The following is a 16,371-nucleotide window of genomic DNA, read 5'->3' on the forward strand; positions in this document are numbered from 1 at the left end:
TATGTATGTTTTACTCAGCATGAATTAGTGTATATTTTACTGATTATTCCGGACATGTTTTATTGAATGCAGGGGCGGGGCAGATATTTTCTTTTGCAGGCGCTATGGGGTAGCTTGACTTTTCAGCGTGGGTGCTCTGAAATTTAGGGTTTCCTATTAATGTGCTAGTCACCAGTTTAATTTCTACTGCAACACCCCGACACACATACATACACACACACACACACGTGGGGCTGATATTATCTTCATTGGACTGAAGACCTGCTGCACGGTCAGTAAATATGGAAATGAATTAAGCTTAATATTTCTCATATTGTCTCTATAGTTAGCTGAGGTCAAACTAAAGATGTCCACCCTGTCATGTTGAAATATTGAGTTAATTCTCATTGTCATTGACAGGGTGGACATATACATGACAATTCTTTGTTGTTTTTTATATAAAATAATAGTTTCTATTAACCGTTTAAGTACTGAAGTTAAAAGAATGTTATTTCAAGGATTTTAAAACAGGTTAATTGTTTGTCCTGTCAGTCATCACATTGTAACAAGAGCACTTAAATAGTCAGCATGACACACTCAGTCTCTCACCACCCAGTGAGTAAATATGGAATGTTGTAAATATGAAATGATCTTATTATGTACAATGGCTCCCACGCACTCTACGACACAGTGATGAGACACAGGAGCTCATTCAGCTCAAGACTCACTCTACCAAAATGCACCACAGAGCCCCACAGGAAGTCATTCTTACCTGTGGCCATCAAACTCTATAACTCCTCCCTCAGTGTGTGATTCACAAAACTCAATACGAAACTGTTCATATGTGCAATATTAACAATTGTGTGTGCAATAACTCAGAGGGACACTAACTTAATTTAAATAATTGTAACTGCTTTATACCTGATGTTTCATATTACTATCACAATCACCACCACCTTACTATATTCATAAGTACTTAAATCTTGTGTACATACTGTAAATTTCTCTATATTGTCTTAAATTATTAGTAAAGTGTTTATTTTTACATAAGTGGCTGCAACTGTAACAACTGCAATTTCCCCCTGGGATCAATAAAGGAATCTGAATCTGAATCTTGTCAGGTGTAATACCTGGCTTCATCACCAGAGGTCATCCTCACCTGAGTACTGACTTGATTCCTCCACTGTTGGATATTTTAGAGTAACTAGACCTTTTTCTGAAGTCTTTGACTCTGTTTATTGACCCCCCTTTGGTGCCACTGCTGTTTCATAATCTTTTTTTGACTTTTTGGACTGGCTCTGACTCTGATTCAGATTTTTGTGATCTTTTTACTGTGTTTTTGAGTAAACAGTAATTATGGATACCAATCATTTTGATGGGCCATAAGAGTTACTGTGAAAAACAGGACACCATGTCTCTCTGAAAATGACTCTATAGTTTCTACAAGACTTTCTAAACATCATTTATGTATGTTGTCTTGTTACATGACAGGGTGGACACAACATGGAGTTGCATCATAAGATGTAGACTTGACCTTGCAAAATAAAGTGTTTAAGTTTCACGCAGACATTTTCTGTGTATTTCACTCTTTTCACTCTAGGACTGCTAAGCTAATGGTGCTAACAAACACTGGAATTTGACAGTGACTTAAAACGTTTCCACAAATATTTACCAAAATCTTCATATACTTGCTTTGAATTATGTTCATAAACTACCTAAACTCAATGAATAAGATCATTTTAGAAGAACTGCATGGATATTCCTTTTTTACACTTTTAATCTTAAACTGGAACTACATCATCATCTGCATAACGTCCTGCTTTTCAGTATTATTCCTTCTTTAAACTCTGGGAGGATTTAATGCAGGAGCGTGTTGTAAAATATCACTATGCAGGTATGTAGCTTTAGCACAGTTCTATCTAAGGCTTCAGAGAGTTAAAAGCTGAATGTCCAGTTATGATAAAACCTATGAAAATGGGGAGTTTTCATGTTGTAGCAAAACCAACTGAAGAAGACTTTTATTTTGACGTCTTTAAAAAGTGATCTTCATGGTGCAATAACAAGGTTAGCAGCCCTTTCATGAGTAAAAGTGTAAAAACTCTAATTTATTGTCACAGGTGTCAGTCAGGTGGTTTGACCCCAGGAAAACCATGAAAATGTGTTTAAAATGAATTTCTACCTTTTATAGCAGCTACAAAATAAAAAATATAAATACATTGTTCAGATTCTAGCAGGTATAAAAATGCACTTCACAACTTTTTTTTGATGAGAATTTTTCAAGGAATAATTTTCACAGAAGGTAAAAAGTAGAGCAAATCTATTTGTTTGTAACATTGAAATAAATTCAGACTTTATTGAAAACTATTCATAGGGTTATAGTTGTTATAAATACTCTATAAATACAATTTACAAAATAGAAATAACGATAATTATACGCTGTTGAGACTTGCCACTATTTTGATTGACAATAACTAAATATAATCTTAATTATTTTTACTTATTAAAGTCAAAATTCCTTCTGAATGATGATTAGTCCGAGCATGGATGCCAAACTGTTAGTTATAGACAAACTGAAGAACAGTAACTACAGCCAATAGTCTAGAACCCAGGCTGGGAAGCCTTCTAGCAGGATCTCAGTAAAGAGTCCATGTGTGTCACACAAAGCAGATTCACTGCTTTAACACAAAAACCTCTGAGCTGGTTGGTAGCTTGATGTCTTGATGATGAGATGAAGTAACATCTTCTGACTCAGTCCATGGCTAAGATGATGATGATAACTGAGATCTTGATGTGTATGATGATGAAGCTTCTGCTGATGATAATGTCCAGTGGTGATGATAGCGCTGATCTCCTCTTCATGGGTCCTGATGTCTCCAATGGTCCTGGGTCTGTGGCTAAGACAATAATGATGATGCCAGAGGCGATCCTGCTTCTGATGAACATAAACGCTGGAGATAAAGTCCAGTGATGGCTGATGGTGAAGTCTCTAAAGGTCTTGCTGCACTTCTTGTCAAGGCTTCCTTCGGCGTACATCCTCTGATCTGGTCCAGACCCTGAAGTCCACAGTTTCTTGAAGACATGTAGGAGTCACTGCTGTCTAGAGCCTCGAATCCAGGAGGAACGAAGCACTGGAACCCTGAATGAAGCACAGTGAGAAAGAGAGAAAAAGACAGAGTAAAGCTCTATTCAGACAGGTTGCACTTTCTATGAGGAGGTGGGGCAATGACAGTTCACCCTGAGGACATCTGTAATGTTTAAGAGTGATTCACACAGGATAAGAAATCTCAGGCTAAATGGAAGAGATGGGAGTGGCTGCTTTATTCATGCACTGCCTTCACTACAGGAAAGAGTAGAACAGATGTGAAAACATTTCATTTATCCATTATTTTGTCTACATAATGATTTACCTCACTGTGTTAGGTGAATGCAGTGTGTTATTAATTGCCATTAGCTTTTTTTTTTGTCATGTTTACATGTTCTCAGTTGTGCACGTGAGACAGGACAGAAACGCTGCATTTTAGCCTGAGAAGTTGAAGTTAGCTTCCTATTCACCAGCTTCTTGTTTGATTGTTCTCCTTCCATCTTAAATGGTCCAGCAGTTACATTCTGGCTTCTCAGGCATTATAATAATAACTGCAGCATCATTTAAGGAGGAACAAGAAAATTCCCAACAAGAAGCTGGCGAATAAGAAGCCGACTTCAGCTTCATCAGAGAACACAAGTAAGCGCTTCTTTGAGCGTCTCCCGACTTGAGAAACTCTGTTTCCACATGATATGATAGTGTTTTACTAACATTTCCATTTGCACAGGATTAATATAACCTGAGGTTATTTTTATGGCTCATTTTACAGAAGATAAAAGGCATTAGCATCTTTACTGACACAGGAGCAAATTGAACTGAATATACTTTATAGTCTATTATTAAAACATTTGTACTCGTGAAATTGTTCAATCTCAAAAATCACACATCACACACTCCCCACACCATCACATTCACTCCAATCATAAACTCTGACTTACTCCTCTGTTTCATATTCTCCTGATATGCCCTTCCAGAGTTACAACACAACTCTATTATAAATGTTAATGTTTTAAAATGTTAAAATTCCCTTAATGCCTACTGGTGTGATCATTTATAATAAACAGGTAGGCTAATAAAACAAAAAAAACCTGCTGATACAATTTATGAAAAACTTATGACTGGATTAAAATGTTACTTTTCAGAGTATTTGTAAATAAAAATGCCTCTGAAAAGCTAAAACTGTCCTTAAGAGGGGAATTCCAATGTATCAAAACTGTACACTGTACATATACATATATACACAGTAGTTATGAGATAATGTCATAGAGTAAAACAGTTTTTTAAAGCTTTTGTGGTGGAGGGATTTGTAAGGTTTTGTAAGGCAATATAGTCCCTTATGAAATCTGAATTTTTCACATGGAGAACTATTTTACTGTCACAAAGATTACATAGAAAACATTTCTCTACAGTAAACTATTACACATCAAACCACTCTGAATGACTTTAATATTACACTGCAATGATTCAACCATGCAGGATTTGAACAGTTACTGTTATTCCCCTTTAAAATAAATATTATTTCATACCATGTTTCCAGTCTACTGGCGACTTGTCCAGGGTGTATCCTGCCTTCCGCCCGAAGACTGCTGGGATGGGCTCCAGCATCCCCCCGCGACCCTGACGGAGAAGCGGCTTAGAAAATGGATGGATGGATGGATGTTTCCAGTCTAGAGATGAGTAGATGTGATGATCCACCGTCATTCTCTCAGGGGCTCTCCTGGTTACACAGAAAACTGCATCTGAAACACACACACACACACACACACACACACACACACACACACACACACACACACACACACAGAATCATAGAAAAAAACGATATAATTAGCACTATAAGAACTACAGTTATTATGATAATGAACTTAAAAAGGTTTGATATTAAAGTGTAGAGTGTGATTAGAAGCCTGGTGGGGGTCCTCGTGGTTTGCTAGAAACCATGTACGGTGCCGGCGTCTCAAGGATCCGGGTGTTGCTGGAATGGTGAGTCCTGAAACAGCCATCTGAATCAATGGATACCATCTTCAGTGTCTTCCCCACTTTGGTTTGCTGCAAAACACACACAGAGAAATGCTGAAAATGCTTACATTTATAATTGGACACAATTTGCAGAACTACTAAGTTACAATCTATTAACTGAACTGCTAAAGTACACAATGAAGTACTAACCAGAGTAACATTCTGCAGTGATGTCTCCACTGATTCAGTGCGAAGGTAGAAGGTCGCCTCGCTGATCGATGTTCCAAAACGCTGAATGAGCAGATGAGATGTTGATGAAAACATCTAAACAGGGCAATCTGGCAGCAAAGGTCTTACGGTCCAAATGAGATTACAGCTTTACCTTGATGCAGGCCACAGCAGCCACAGTAGCGAAGTGCTGAGGAGGAAGCTGTAAAATCAGTGAACACCATGAGGTTCAAATAAAAAGGCAGTAAAACAGACACAAATGGCAGAAAACACGATCACAGTGAAATGATGAACCTGCTCCAATAACTGAGTCTCACCTCCGCGAACAGATGATAAAATTCGTTGCTGAGCACCCACCAGTGCTCAGACTCCAGCCCCTCACAGATGGTCCTGTGTTGGAGCTTCAACTCCACCAGCTGCAGGAATCATGAAAACATCTCATTAACTTCACCATCGTCACACTCAGAATCAAACTACAACAGTCAGTAAAGTGTTTCTCTGTGCTGAAAAGTGAATCATTGGCAAAATAATCAGCTGAAACGAACCTTCGTGCTGTCAAAACGTGGCTGTGAGAAGGTGTAAGCAAACATCCTGTTTGCTCTGTCCAAAGCTTGGCAGTGCTGCTACAGGGACAGAGGAGAATAAAGTGTTTAGGGGAGACTGCAGTACTAATCAGATATTAGTGGGAAAAATTCTTTCTTTGAATTGAATCAGTGTGAAGAACAGAATTTTACCTCAAATCTCACCAGCGCTCCGCAAGAAAGGGGTGGGATGAAGACCGCCTGCTGCCAGCTGAGCACAGAAACCTCCTACAGCAAAGACAAATCAGTGGTTAATACGGGGACATTGGTGTAGTCAAATCTGAATAAACTTTATCTTCATGATCTTTAGCCATTTTAAACTGATAAGTAAGAAAGACTACCTGTGGCACGGGGGCACAGCCTGAAGGTAAGATGGCCAGGCTCTGTTCCTCCGTTCCTGAGGAAAATAGTTTAAATAGTAACTGGCATGTTCAGGATCCTGAAGGGCTTTACAGTGTAAAGAGAATCTGCAGCAATGTTCAACAACTCTCCTGAATGAAGGGCAGCTGAAGGGTCACTATGATCTGACCGTTTGTTACTCTGGGGCCATATTACAGAAACATCTTAACTCTGAAATCTCATCTGTTTAGTAACCATGACAACTTCAGTTAGGACTGACTTTAGGACAAAACCTATCACAGAGCAACAGTTCCTAACTTCATGATCTCATCCTAACTCCAGATCAGAAAACAGTATCACAGAAACATCCTGACTAGACACATTTTCCTAATTACTGTCCCAACTTTAGGACAACGCCAGTGTTACTCTAACCTCTGTTTAACGGTCTGTTTCTATTGTCTTTAGACAACTCTCAGACTGCAATAGAGCCCCCTGTTGCCCCACTGAGGGCAAAACTGGCAGCCCAATGACTTTTGCTCAGCGTTTTCCAGGCGGTCAACCAGTGGTTAAACAGAGTATTAGACAAAATGTCATGTCCATCACTTTTTCCACTCACAGTCCAAGAGGGGGTCGATCTTATCAAGCCATTGGACCAATATCTGCTTAGTATCCGGGCTGTGACAGGCAGCATAGTTCACTACCAGCATAATGACTTTACATTTATCCCTGCTGCAAAATGGTGGGTTGACTTTTGATGTTTTAGTTTCTCTAAATATGCGTTTTAAAAAGCTCAGCAGACTCGATCTACCCCGTCTCCTCTTATCGACTTCGTGTGTTAATGTTGGTGAAAGCTCGTCTAATGAGCTATTCCAGTGCTGGTGGTGAATAATGAGGAGACAGAGCTGGTCTGTGTCTGTTTATTAGGAGGAATAACGTTAGCGCTGCTGGTTAAAAGCGTTTGGGAAGTAGAAACTGACGCTGCTCTGATAAACAGCACTGAGCGCTTTCACTACATTCACATCTTACAGTTTATCACACTTTAGTTTGGACCTTTTCACATCAAGAACTGCAGCTCTGTGACAAACTGACTCACATTTTTCACATTATTGTGGAGAAGTGTTCACGTTTCGGCTGCGCGCGGATCGTCTGTTGCTCAGTAACAGACACAACAAGTGATTAGCTTTAGGCTAAAGTTAGCTAACGTTACTGACACAAAACAAAGTGAAATCCCTCCATATCACCCAGTCTCGGCCTGTTAAAGTCTTCAACCGGTCACTTAAATAAAAAGCGCATTTTTTAAAAGTCTTTCTCCCCAAAAGCCCCTCAGACCTGTTTTCCACTAAAGCCCACCGTCAGCTGTAGCTGCTGCAGTTCAGAACACGCTGTCAGGATCAGCAGCACTAAGTTTCTCTCTCTGCGGCCGTTTTTCTACATCAGGTGTCTCTCTTAGCGCTCTATGCTGGCAGAAATATCCGCTCCTAACTCACCGTCGCAGCCGTCCGTCTGGGTCGCTGCATCTTCGTCCCTCGTCGTCCGCTGTCCGTCCTGGATCCGCCACCTGTAAAAAAGAAGAGTAGACGTTACAGCTGCTGCTGAGATGCCGGCGGCCCAAAGAACCGCTGGCCGCAGCTGAGCGCCGAAGATGAACGCAGGAAGCTTCATCTTAAAGCAGAAGGACTCCGGTAGTTCGCTGAGAGTGAGAGCTCAAGAGAAAGTAGCTTGATCGTTTGGGTGTCGGTGAACGACTGAACGATTTTAGAAGTTCAGCTTCTTTAGTGTTCTATGGAACGTTCTTTCACCTTGGTAACGGTCTTTAGTTCAAAACATGTTTAAGTTACGTGACAGCGGTGTTTGTAACATACAGTCCATCAAACTTCACATCTCACCTTTAAACTCATCTTGTGGTTTGAAAACTGTTGCAGACAGAGAGACAAATAAGACAAATAAGAAAGAAGATGTAGAGAATTTACAGAGAGATTAACACAGTAGCTCTGTGTAAAGGAGATTTAGACTGTATTTACTGTAAAATAGCTCTACAAGTGGTACAAATCAGAGTCTTAATCCTGCTGTGTCTTACAGGAAAGTATCCCTGAAAGACAGTAAGAGACAAGATGGAGATGAAGAGTGAAAACAGTTTGATTCACTTTACTGAACCAGTTCATGCTTCACTGTAAATGAACACATTATTATGAATATATAAGAATGTTAAGCTTCACTTTAAAGTACATTTTGTACTTTTTAGACCTTTTTCTTTGACGTGGATTTTGACGTGTCTGAGGTGCTCCTGGTTAAATTGAATGTCTCTTTTAAGTGTAACTTCAATAACAACTTTTAAATGTTTATTTTTTTCATAAAGTCTTAAAGTTGTTTATTAATACTTTAGACATTTACATTATTCATAAATGTATTAACCTGTTCACACGTTCAAGATTTGCTGTCCACTCTGTCATCTTGGGATATCTGACCCCTTAAGAAAGTAAACTTGGACATCAGTGACGACGCAACAGTCATATTGTTTTATCTTCAATGGACTGAAGACCTGCTGCACATTCAGAGAATCTATAAGTGAATTTCACTTCATTTTTCTCACACAGTCTCTATAATAATAATCTTTAAAAGTAATAATAATTTAGCTAAAATCGTCCACCCTGTCATGTTTCTTTCCATGGCAGGGTGGACACATGCACAATAGGGTGGACATATAGATGCCATGTGTTTGTTGTTTTCTTGTTATCGTTCTTGTTTTTTATACAAATTTATATTTTCTATTAACTGTTAAACTATTAATGTTAAAAGAATCAAACTGTAACAAGAGCATTTAAATAGTCAGCATGACCAAAACACAGACACACTCAGTCCCTCACTCACCCAGAGTCACTCTCCTCTCTCATAAACTGAGGTGTTTATGATGGACACACTGTTAATGAAACTACTGCCTCATCATCTTCATGTTTTATTAGAATAAATCAGAAATTCTTCACAGGTAAACAAACCATCATAATTGCTTTATTATACAGAACAGTCTGAAAGACTCAGCACACTGATAATGACTCATAGGGTTTTCTGCTCACTCCAAATACAGTCATTAAACAAAGACATGTTTGATGTCCGAGTTCTGCTTCTTTAGTGTAGTATTAGGGCTGCTAGGCTAACAGTGCTAACAAGCATGGGAAGCAAATAGTCACCTAATCGGTTTCTGTAAATACAGGCCAAAATCTTCATTATACCAAAGCTATTACAGCCAAAATGTCTGAAAACCATTGATTTTGCATATTCGCCAAGTACAAAACATGGTACCAGTGGCTGTAAGACGTATATTTTCCGTGATAATGCCACTTTTATTAAAGATTTTTGTGTCCTGATTAAGTGCCAGCGCAAAATTGTATTTCCCAGAAACAGTAAGTATAGAATAATTTCTCTTTCATATCTGCTTTTAAATTGCTTTAAATATTCTGTTTTCTAAAGCTAGTTTATAATATTCAAATCCAAGAATTAAACAATAATTTTTCAAATTTTTAGGAGGGACTTTTATTTTGACAGATTTTTGTTGGCTACTCTTGCCAAGTGTTGCTAGAATCATGGTGGTCTCTTGTTAGCTGTGGTTTCAGAGGTAGGGCATAAGCAGGAAGCCAGCAGCTTATGGGCAGTGTATTGGCCACCACTGCTGACCTGCCAGCTGGAGAGTGTTAGAGTTAAGGGTTGAAACACCCATTGAAGGTTGGGCACCATCAGCTTCTGACCAAGGCAACAGTCAGCATAAGGTGACTGTTAGTGCACTAATGGTCCTGAAAATCATGTCAATTCACCAGATGATCAGTGGGGCCTGGCTTGCTTCAGCGCTACGTATTAAAGTCAAAACTCCAAGAGGGGCATCATGTGCATTTTGAAGAGTAGCTTCCATCTGTCCACTACAATAAAGCCATGATAGGTGGAGTGCTGCAAAAACCACTGTCCTTTTGGCAGGTTCTCCTGTCTTCTCCATTGCACGCCAGAGTGACCTCTGAGTTTTTGGTCACTTCATTGACAAAGCCCATCTCCCCTTTTCGCTCAGTTTGCTCAGAAATGGCTGCCCAGGCATTTCTAGGAAGAGTCTTGTGGTTCTGACAGGCAAATTTTAATCAAGTTCTAGAAATCTAGAATTATCAGTGGCAGCAGATGCACCTGAACTCAGTTTAAAGTGTCATAGCAAAGGCTCTCAGTTTTACTTTTAATACATAAAAAAAATCTTTGTGCAGTATTTTGGAATATAATGGAGTGTCTCATGGAGTATAATGGAGTATCTCATGGAGTATAATGGAGTATATCTGGAGTATAATGGAGTATTTTTTGAAGATTGATGAGGTAATTAATTTGGAGTAAGACTGTAATGACAGGCCAAAACTTACATCATCATTTATCTTTGAAGTCTTGGGGTCCTGGTAGTTTAAGTCATTTTTGACACTTCACCAGCCCGTCTCCTGTTAAAGAGTATGACCTGACAAAGGGTCAATCTTGCTAGTGCAGCATAATCTTTACCAGATGTTTTCTCTTTTATGACCCTCAGTGCAGATTCTGTCTCCTGATAAAGTCATTCATGGAGTTCATGGATCTTTTGGATGTCTCTAGTAAGTGGCAGCGGAGAAGCTTTGTTGTATTTTGCTTCACTGAGATTTGACAAGGCAGAATGGGAGACAAACTCTGACCACTTCGTTTCATACAGCTTCTGGAACATGCTGACAGGTCTGATAGCCTCCTGATCATCTGCCATGAGTGCACAGCACTGTATAAGGTCACTGACCTTTCTCAGAGAATGACCAGTTTTTAATGTGAGGCTTGGAGACTTGTAGCTGCTGTTTTCACCATCAAATCCTGCTTCCTCCTTTACTGCATTAGTAAGTTTGATAAAGTTCCTGGGCTTTCTAGCCTCTTCTAAGTCATGAATGTTTGCAGTGTGCAGTGGTAATTTCTTATGGCAAGTGACATCATTTTGATGCATTTTTTTAATTCTTTAAGTGCATCATCTGTGCTCTGTTTTTGGCCTATAGATTTTAAAGGGCATCTTAGCACATATCTCCACAGTTCTTTTCTGGAAAACATTCCTTTGCAGTAGTCAAATGCTTCTTTTTTTGTTGCCCATTTTTGGATTCCTTTTTACTTTGAGACAACCCGATCCAGTCTTTTTACTTCTGAATTGTGCTTGAAATTTTCCTCATTTCTTAATTTTTCCAACAGTATCTTTCTGTTTTTGGCTCCATGGGGGAGACTAAGAGCCTGAGCAATTTCCAGACTTTCTTTTTCATGTATTTTGAAATGTCATGTGACTTTTGTTTGAGGCTTTCCACAAACAAAACAGTAATTTCTCTCATTTGTAATTTCTATGCAGCTTCCTAATTTTACTTCTGTTTTGAACATCTCTAATGGAATGGCTAATTTCACCCAAATCATCTGAAAGATCTAATCTGGATGTCTCTGAAAGGACGAGTCCTGTTTTCTTGATTTTCCTTGATTTTCCACAAATTCAATGTCGCATTCATAGTCTGAACTTTCAGATGCAGATGCAGAATCTGGAATGTACTGCTCCCCTGATGAATTACTGTCTTCTTCTTGACTGTACTCCTCCCCAGATGAACTGCTGTCCTGTATATTAAACATAAAAGAAAAGTATACTAAAAAGGTTATAGAATGCGTTTGTGAGCGATATATTCAGTTATCAAATGTTTTTATAAAGAGCAGTTTGTTTCAGTAAACTTAGAGGATTGTCCCAAGTCTTCAGACCACTTTTCAAGGCATGCTCTATGTCTTATACCATTGCATACTATAAGAAACAAAGTAATTATTTCAGATGACTCAGTAACATGGCTAACATCATTTCTATCTACAAATCTATCAAAGAAAATCATAGACAAACCACCTCTCTCATGTTATATGGCTCAACTATAAATGCATTAAGTGATGTGAGGAAATTGTGTGGTAAATGTAAGCAAGTAGACTACATTATGTTACTGTTATAACTGTTATGTTTGGCTGCGTTTTTTCACGCAATAAAGACTCAAGCCTTGTTTATACAAAACAGTTTGATTGTAGGTTTATCGATAATCACCGACTAATAACAATTAGCTATCAGTCAAAAGAATTTGCCAAAATTCATCCATCCATCCATCCTTCCATCCATCCATCCATCCATCCATCCATCCATCCTCCACCGCTTATCCAAAGAGGCCCAGGCCTCCCTGTCCTCCGCCACCTCCTCCAGCTCTTCCGGAGGGATGCCGAGGCATTCCCAAGACAGTCGAGAGATATAATCCCTCCCACGTGTCCTGGGTCTTCCCCGGGGTCTTCTCCCCGTCGGACATGTCTGGAACACCTCCCTAGGGAGGCGTCCAGAGGCCATCCTTACCAGATGCCTGAACCACCTCAACTGGCTTCTCTCAACGTGGAGGAGCAGCGGCTCTACTCCGAGCCTCTCACGCATCACCGAGCTTCTCACCCTATCTCTAAGGGAGAGCCCGGCGACCCTGCAGAGAAAGCTCATTTCGGCCGCTTGTATCCGCGATTTGCCAAAATTCTCATCACCAAAATGTACACAAATTTTACTCTTCAAACAGGAAAACAATATGCAACTGCAAACATTAAACGGTGATATCTCCTAGTCTTAGAAGACACATGAACTGGAAACCAAACCATTCTTCGGCACGTTTTCATGAGAATGACAGGCTGCTTTAAAGCTAAATGCATGTTTTTCACTGCTTACAGATATAGGATGAATAAATTGGTCATTGTCCATCAGTGGCAGAAATTCTGGCAGGAATTAGTGTTAGAGATATATCGTTCTGTTTTAGTTTGCGTTTTAGTGTTTTATTTTTATTTATTGATGAAGTCATGTGGTTCTCTTAATTCCTACATTTAAATAAAGTAATATTACCTTAATTTATCCATCTGATTCTATAGATATATTATAAAACACAAACAGGCTGATCTACTTTTTTGCTCATGATTCTTGATATTCTGTGATAGTGTTACATTCTCATACATGTTTTTTAATTCAATGGATACACATCAAGATTAAGAAAGCCTGGTGTGTACATAGTTGTCAAGTATCTCAATCTCACCGTTGCATCAGACTCCATGCCACTTGAAAGATGTCAGAGGTGTGTAACATGTCATGCATTTCTCCAGCATCACAATTTCATTTACTAGGTCATGAGTATGACACTGAATAAGATAAGCACAACATCATAGATCAGTATGTACAGTTGTACGCAGAAGAGAAACAGAAATGAAGAGAAATTAAGTAAATACAACTTCTCCAAGAAACCTTATTTGATACTTAATTAACTTACTCAGCCGTAATTAACTTGTTAGGACTGGTTACGTAGGTCAAGAATTGTCAATAGGACTTGTCAGCTGATGACAATTCTAAAGCATAATGAATTTTCTGACTTCAAACCTTGAGTCAGCACTCAACAACCATGGGTTCCTCTAAGCAGCTGGCTAAATTTCTGAAAATGAAGCTAACGGACGCCTACAAAGAAAGGGAAGCCCAAAAAAGATAAAAAATACTATAATTTTTTTATGTGGCAGCACATGTGTTTTACACATGCTTTTTTAAAAAGCTTGGTTCAAGAGCCTCAGCATTCTTATTCACTGGGTGAGTCTCCTGTCCTGTTACTATGGAATAAAACAGCAGGAAAATGTTCAGAGATCCCGCTATCGCTGGGTACCACAGACTGCAAACATTCAGAACTAACAGGTATTGAACACGTTGCCTTCAAAGAATCGCCTTCCATCAGAGTGCATCACATAAAAGTTTCAGGTCACAAATAAGTGATGAGGTTTGTTGGAATTGACATTTAGATATAGCCCCAATCTTTAAGAAATACAAATTCTTTAAAAACATTCACTGGTGACTGATGTTTCCGGTTCCTGGACTATCCGCTGTGAAAACAATAATGAACAGTGAGCGTGAAAGGGCTGTTCATTACATCTTACTTTTTTGTTAAGATTTTTTTTGTGCCATGGAAGGCCCTGTCCTCCATATTCATACGTGATTTCATCCCCTACATCAATGTCTTTCAGAGCAAATAAACACAAGTTAGGAATGTTTTTATCACCACAATCTTCATTTTGGTGTTGGGCCTCACACTATCATTACAGAGCCTTCCGAGCGAGCCATCTTCAGATGATGCGTCAAGGCTATAAGATATTAAAAGCATCAATATTAACAATAAAGCCAAGCAAATACAGGATCCCATATGGGGAAAATAATACGTGGACATGTATTTTTATATACTTGAAATACATTTCAAATACATTGCAGTCCATACCAAAATACATTCCAAACACTAAAATGTATTTCAGAATATACTGCCATATTAGCCAAATATATTTTAAAATGCATTTATTTTAAAAGGCATGGAGAAATACTGCACACAGAAATGTACTATTAAAAATGAATGTATGTAAATCTATTAAAAACATTTGAAAATGTATGAATTGTATTCCGGTATCTTCATTTTTAGTATTAATAAATGAACATTTAACAGGGCAAAAGCAAGTGTAGTAAGTACTGATACACTGTGAAAATGCTTGATTGGATATCTTGTTTATTAGAAATCCATTTTGTGTGAGCGCTGTCTCGTCTCATAAGTACATGATTAATGCAAAGTCACTAACATTCATTCAGTGCATTTATATTTATTTATATCTGTAACCAGGGGGCGAATTACAAGGGAATTGGAGGGGTCTGATCCCCCAGGTTGAGACTTGAACGGGTCAAAAGGGATGAAAACAATTTTGGGGGGGTCAAAACATTTATATATTCTTCTAACCTATAATGTTAAATATTATAATATATGTACAGATCCATGCCTGGGAGAATCTTGTAGTACGATTTCACACACCCCTAAAGTGGATCATACCATTCCGTGTTAGTAATTATCCCTCTCGTCTGCCCGTCTCACACTAATTATTAGTCACATGGCTTGCATCTTCACTAATGTGCACAAGCTGCACAGGCCAAGGCTCTGCGTGTAAGTAGCTGCTATCTAGCTCCCTTAAATACACTTTACTACCTTCAGTAAATCACTCACATGAAGATGTTAGATTAGATTGTTCAAATTTACCATTCCACCTTAAATGCTGCTGTGGCAACACAGGCTTCAGGCTGAAGATGTGCCTTTTATGCGCTTTGAACTTAACGTCTTCGGCTTTTAAGGTGGAACAGAACATTCGAATAGGAATCCAGGTTTAGTTTTACATTTGCTGTTTGTAATGTCCGCACAACTTGAGAAGAAATGAATAAAACTTATAAAACACTTATCTACTAAAGCTCAATGTAATGTATGCGCCATTTTAAGGTGGAAGGGTAAATGCGTTTTAAGGTGGAAAATAAAAAGTGAAGATAGGGACTTAGTTGCCCAGATGAACAGTTCTACACTTAACTCAAATATTCATGCTATGAATCAATACATTGAAGATAAAATTCTGTTGTTTCACTTAACAGGATTAGCTGAAATAGAGTTTATGGGATGTTCTACGTAACAGTTGAAAGCATGTTTAAAATGGTTACTGCAGATTAAGATTATTTGCTGCTTCAGAAAATATAATGTCTAGTTTTGCAGTAAAACTGATGATAGAGGACGACTTGCTGTATTTATACAATATTTTTACAGTGGTATAACAGCCATACACTGTAAACCACATTTAAAGTATCACACTGGTTTAAACACAGTAAATAACTAAAATAACTAACACTTTTAACAGTGTGGGTAGACAGTTCAACAGTATTAATTGTGTGTTTGGAGTAACTGTGGGATTAAAAGTCTGACTGATTTTTGAACTCAGCTTATATTTCGTTCCCAGAGTCAACATGAGCAGTAGAGCAGGTGGAGATATGAGGCACTTCTTGGTGCTAAAATAGACCAAGTTTTAACATGATGGAATTAGGGCATAGAGATGATAGTACAGTCTGTATCAACCTGTATTCTGTGGACGTCATACAGTACTGAGTGGTGATAGTGGTGAGTTTTACATGTAATTATAATAAGGAAATAGAGGGAGGTCAGCAGGCAGGAGGAAGTCAGGAAAAGAGTGTGCAGGAAGGACCTTCTAGCAAGGAGGTCATATAGGAAGGATACTGCACTTAAGGACGTATGACGTTATACTAGATATTTTGGTAAATTATGCCTTAAGGTGCTGATGGGATGGATACAATATCATATCATG

The 16,371-nt window shown here is 38.7% G+C and overlaps 1 protein-coding gene across 1 annotated transcript; it reads right to left on the minus strand.

The window, feature by feature from the left end:
• Positions 1-2,419: 2,419 nt before the first annotated feature.
• Positions 2,420-10,915, minus strand: LOC108431191. The gene is made up of 10 exons (XM_037539884.1): positions 10,851-10,915; positions 7,656-7,858; positions 6,171-6,226; positions 5,983-6,057; positions 5,794-5,871; positions 5,566-5,664; positions 5,403-5,450; positions 5,231-5,311; positions 4,588-5,110; positions 2,420-3,115 (listed from the first exon to the last, which is right to left on the minus strand). The coding sequence occupies exons 1-9, from the start codon at positions 10,913-10,915 to the stop codon at positions 4,961-4,963; spliced, it is 855 nt and encodes a 284-aa protein (XP_037395781.1). The 3' UTR covers positions 2,420-3,115; positions 4,588-4,960.
• Positions 10,916-16,371: the final 5,456 nt, after the last annotated feature.

The sequence above is a fragment of the Pygocentrus nattereri genome, chromosome 7 (assembly GCF_015220715.1).
Source record: "Pygocentrus nattereri isolate fPygNat1 chromosome 7, fPygNat1.pri, whole genome shotgun sequence".
NCBI lineage: Eukaryota > Metazoa > Chordata > Actinopteri > Characiformes > Serrasalmidae > Pygocentrus > Pygocentrus nattereri.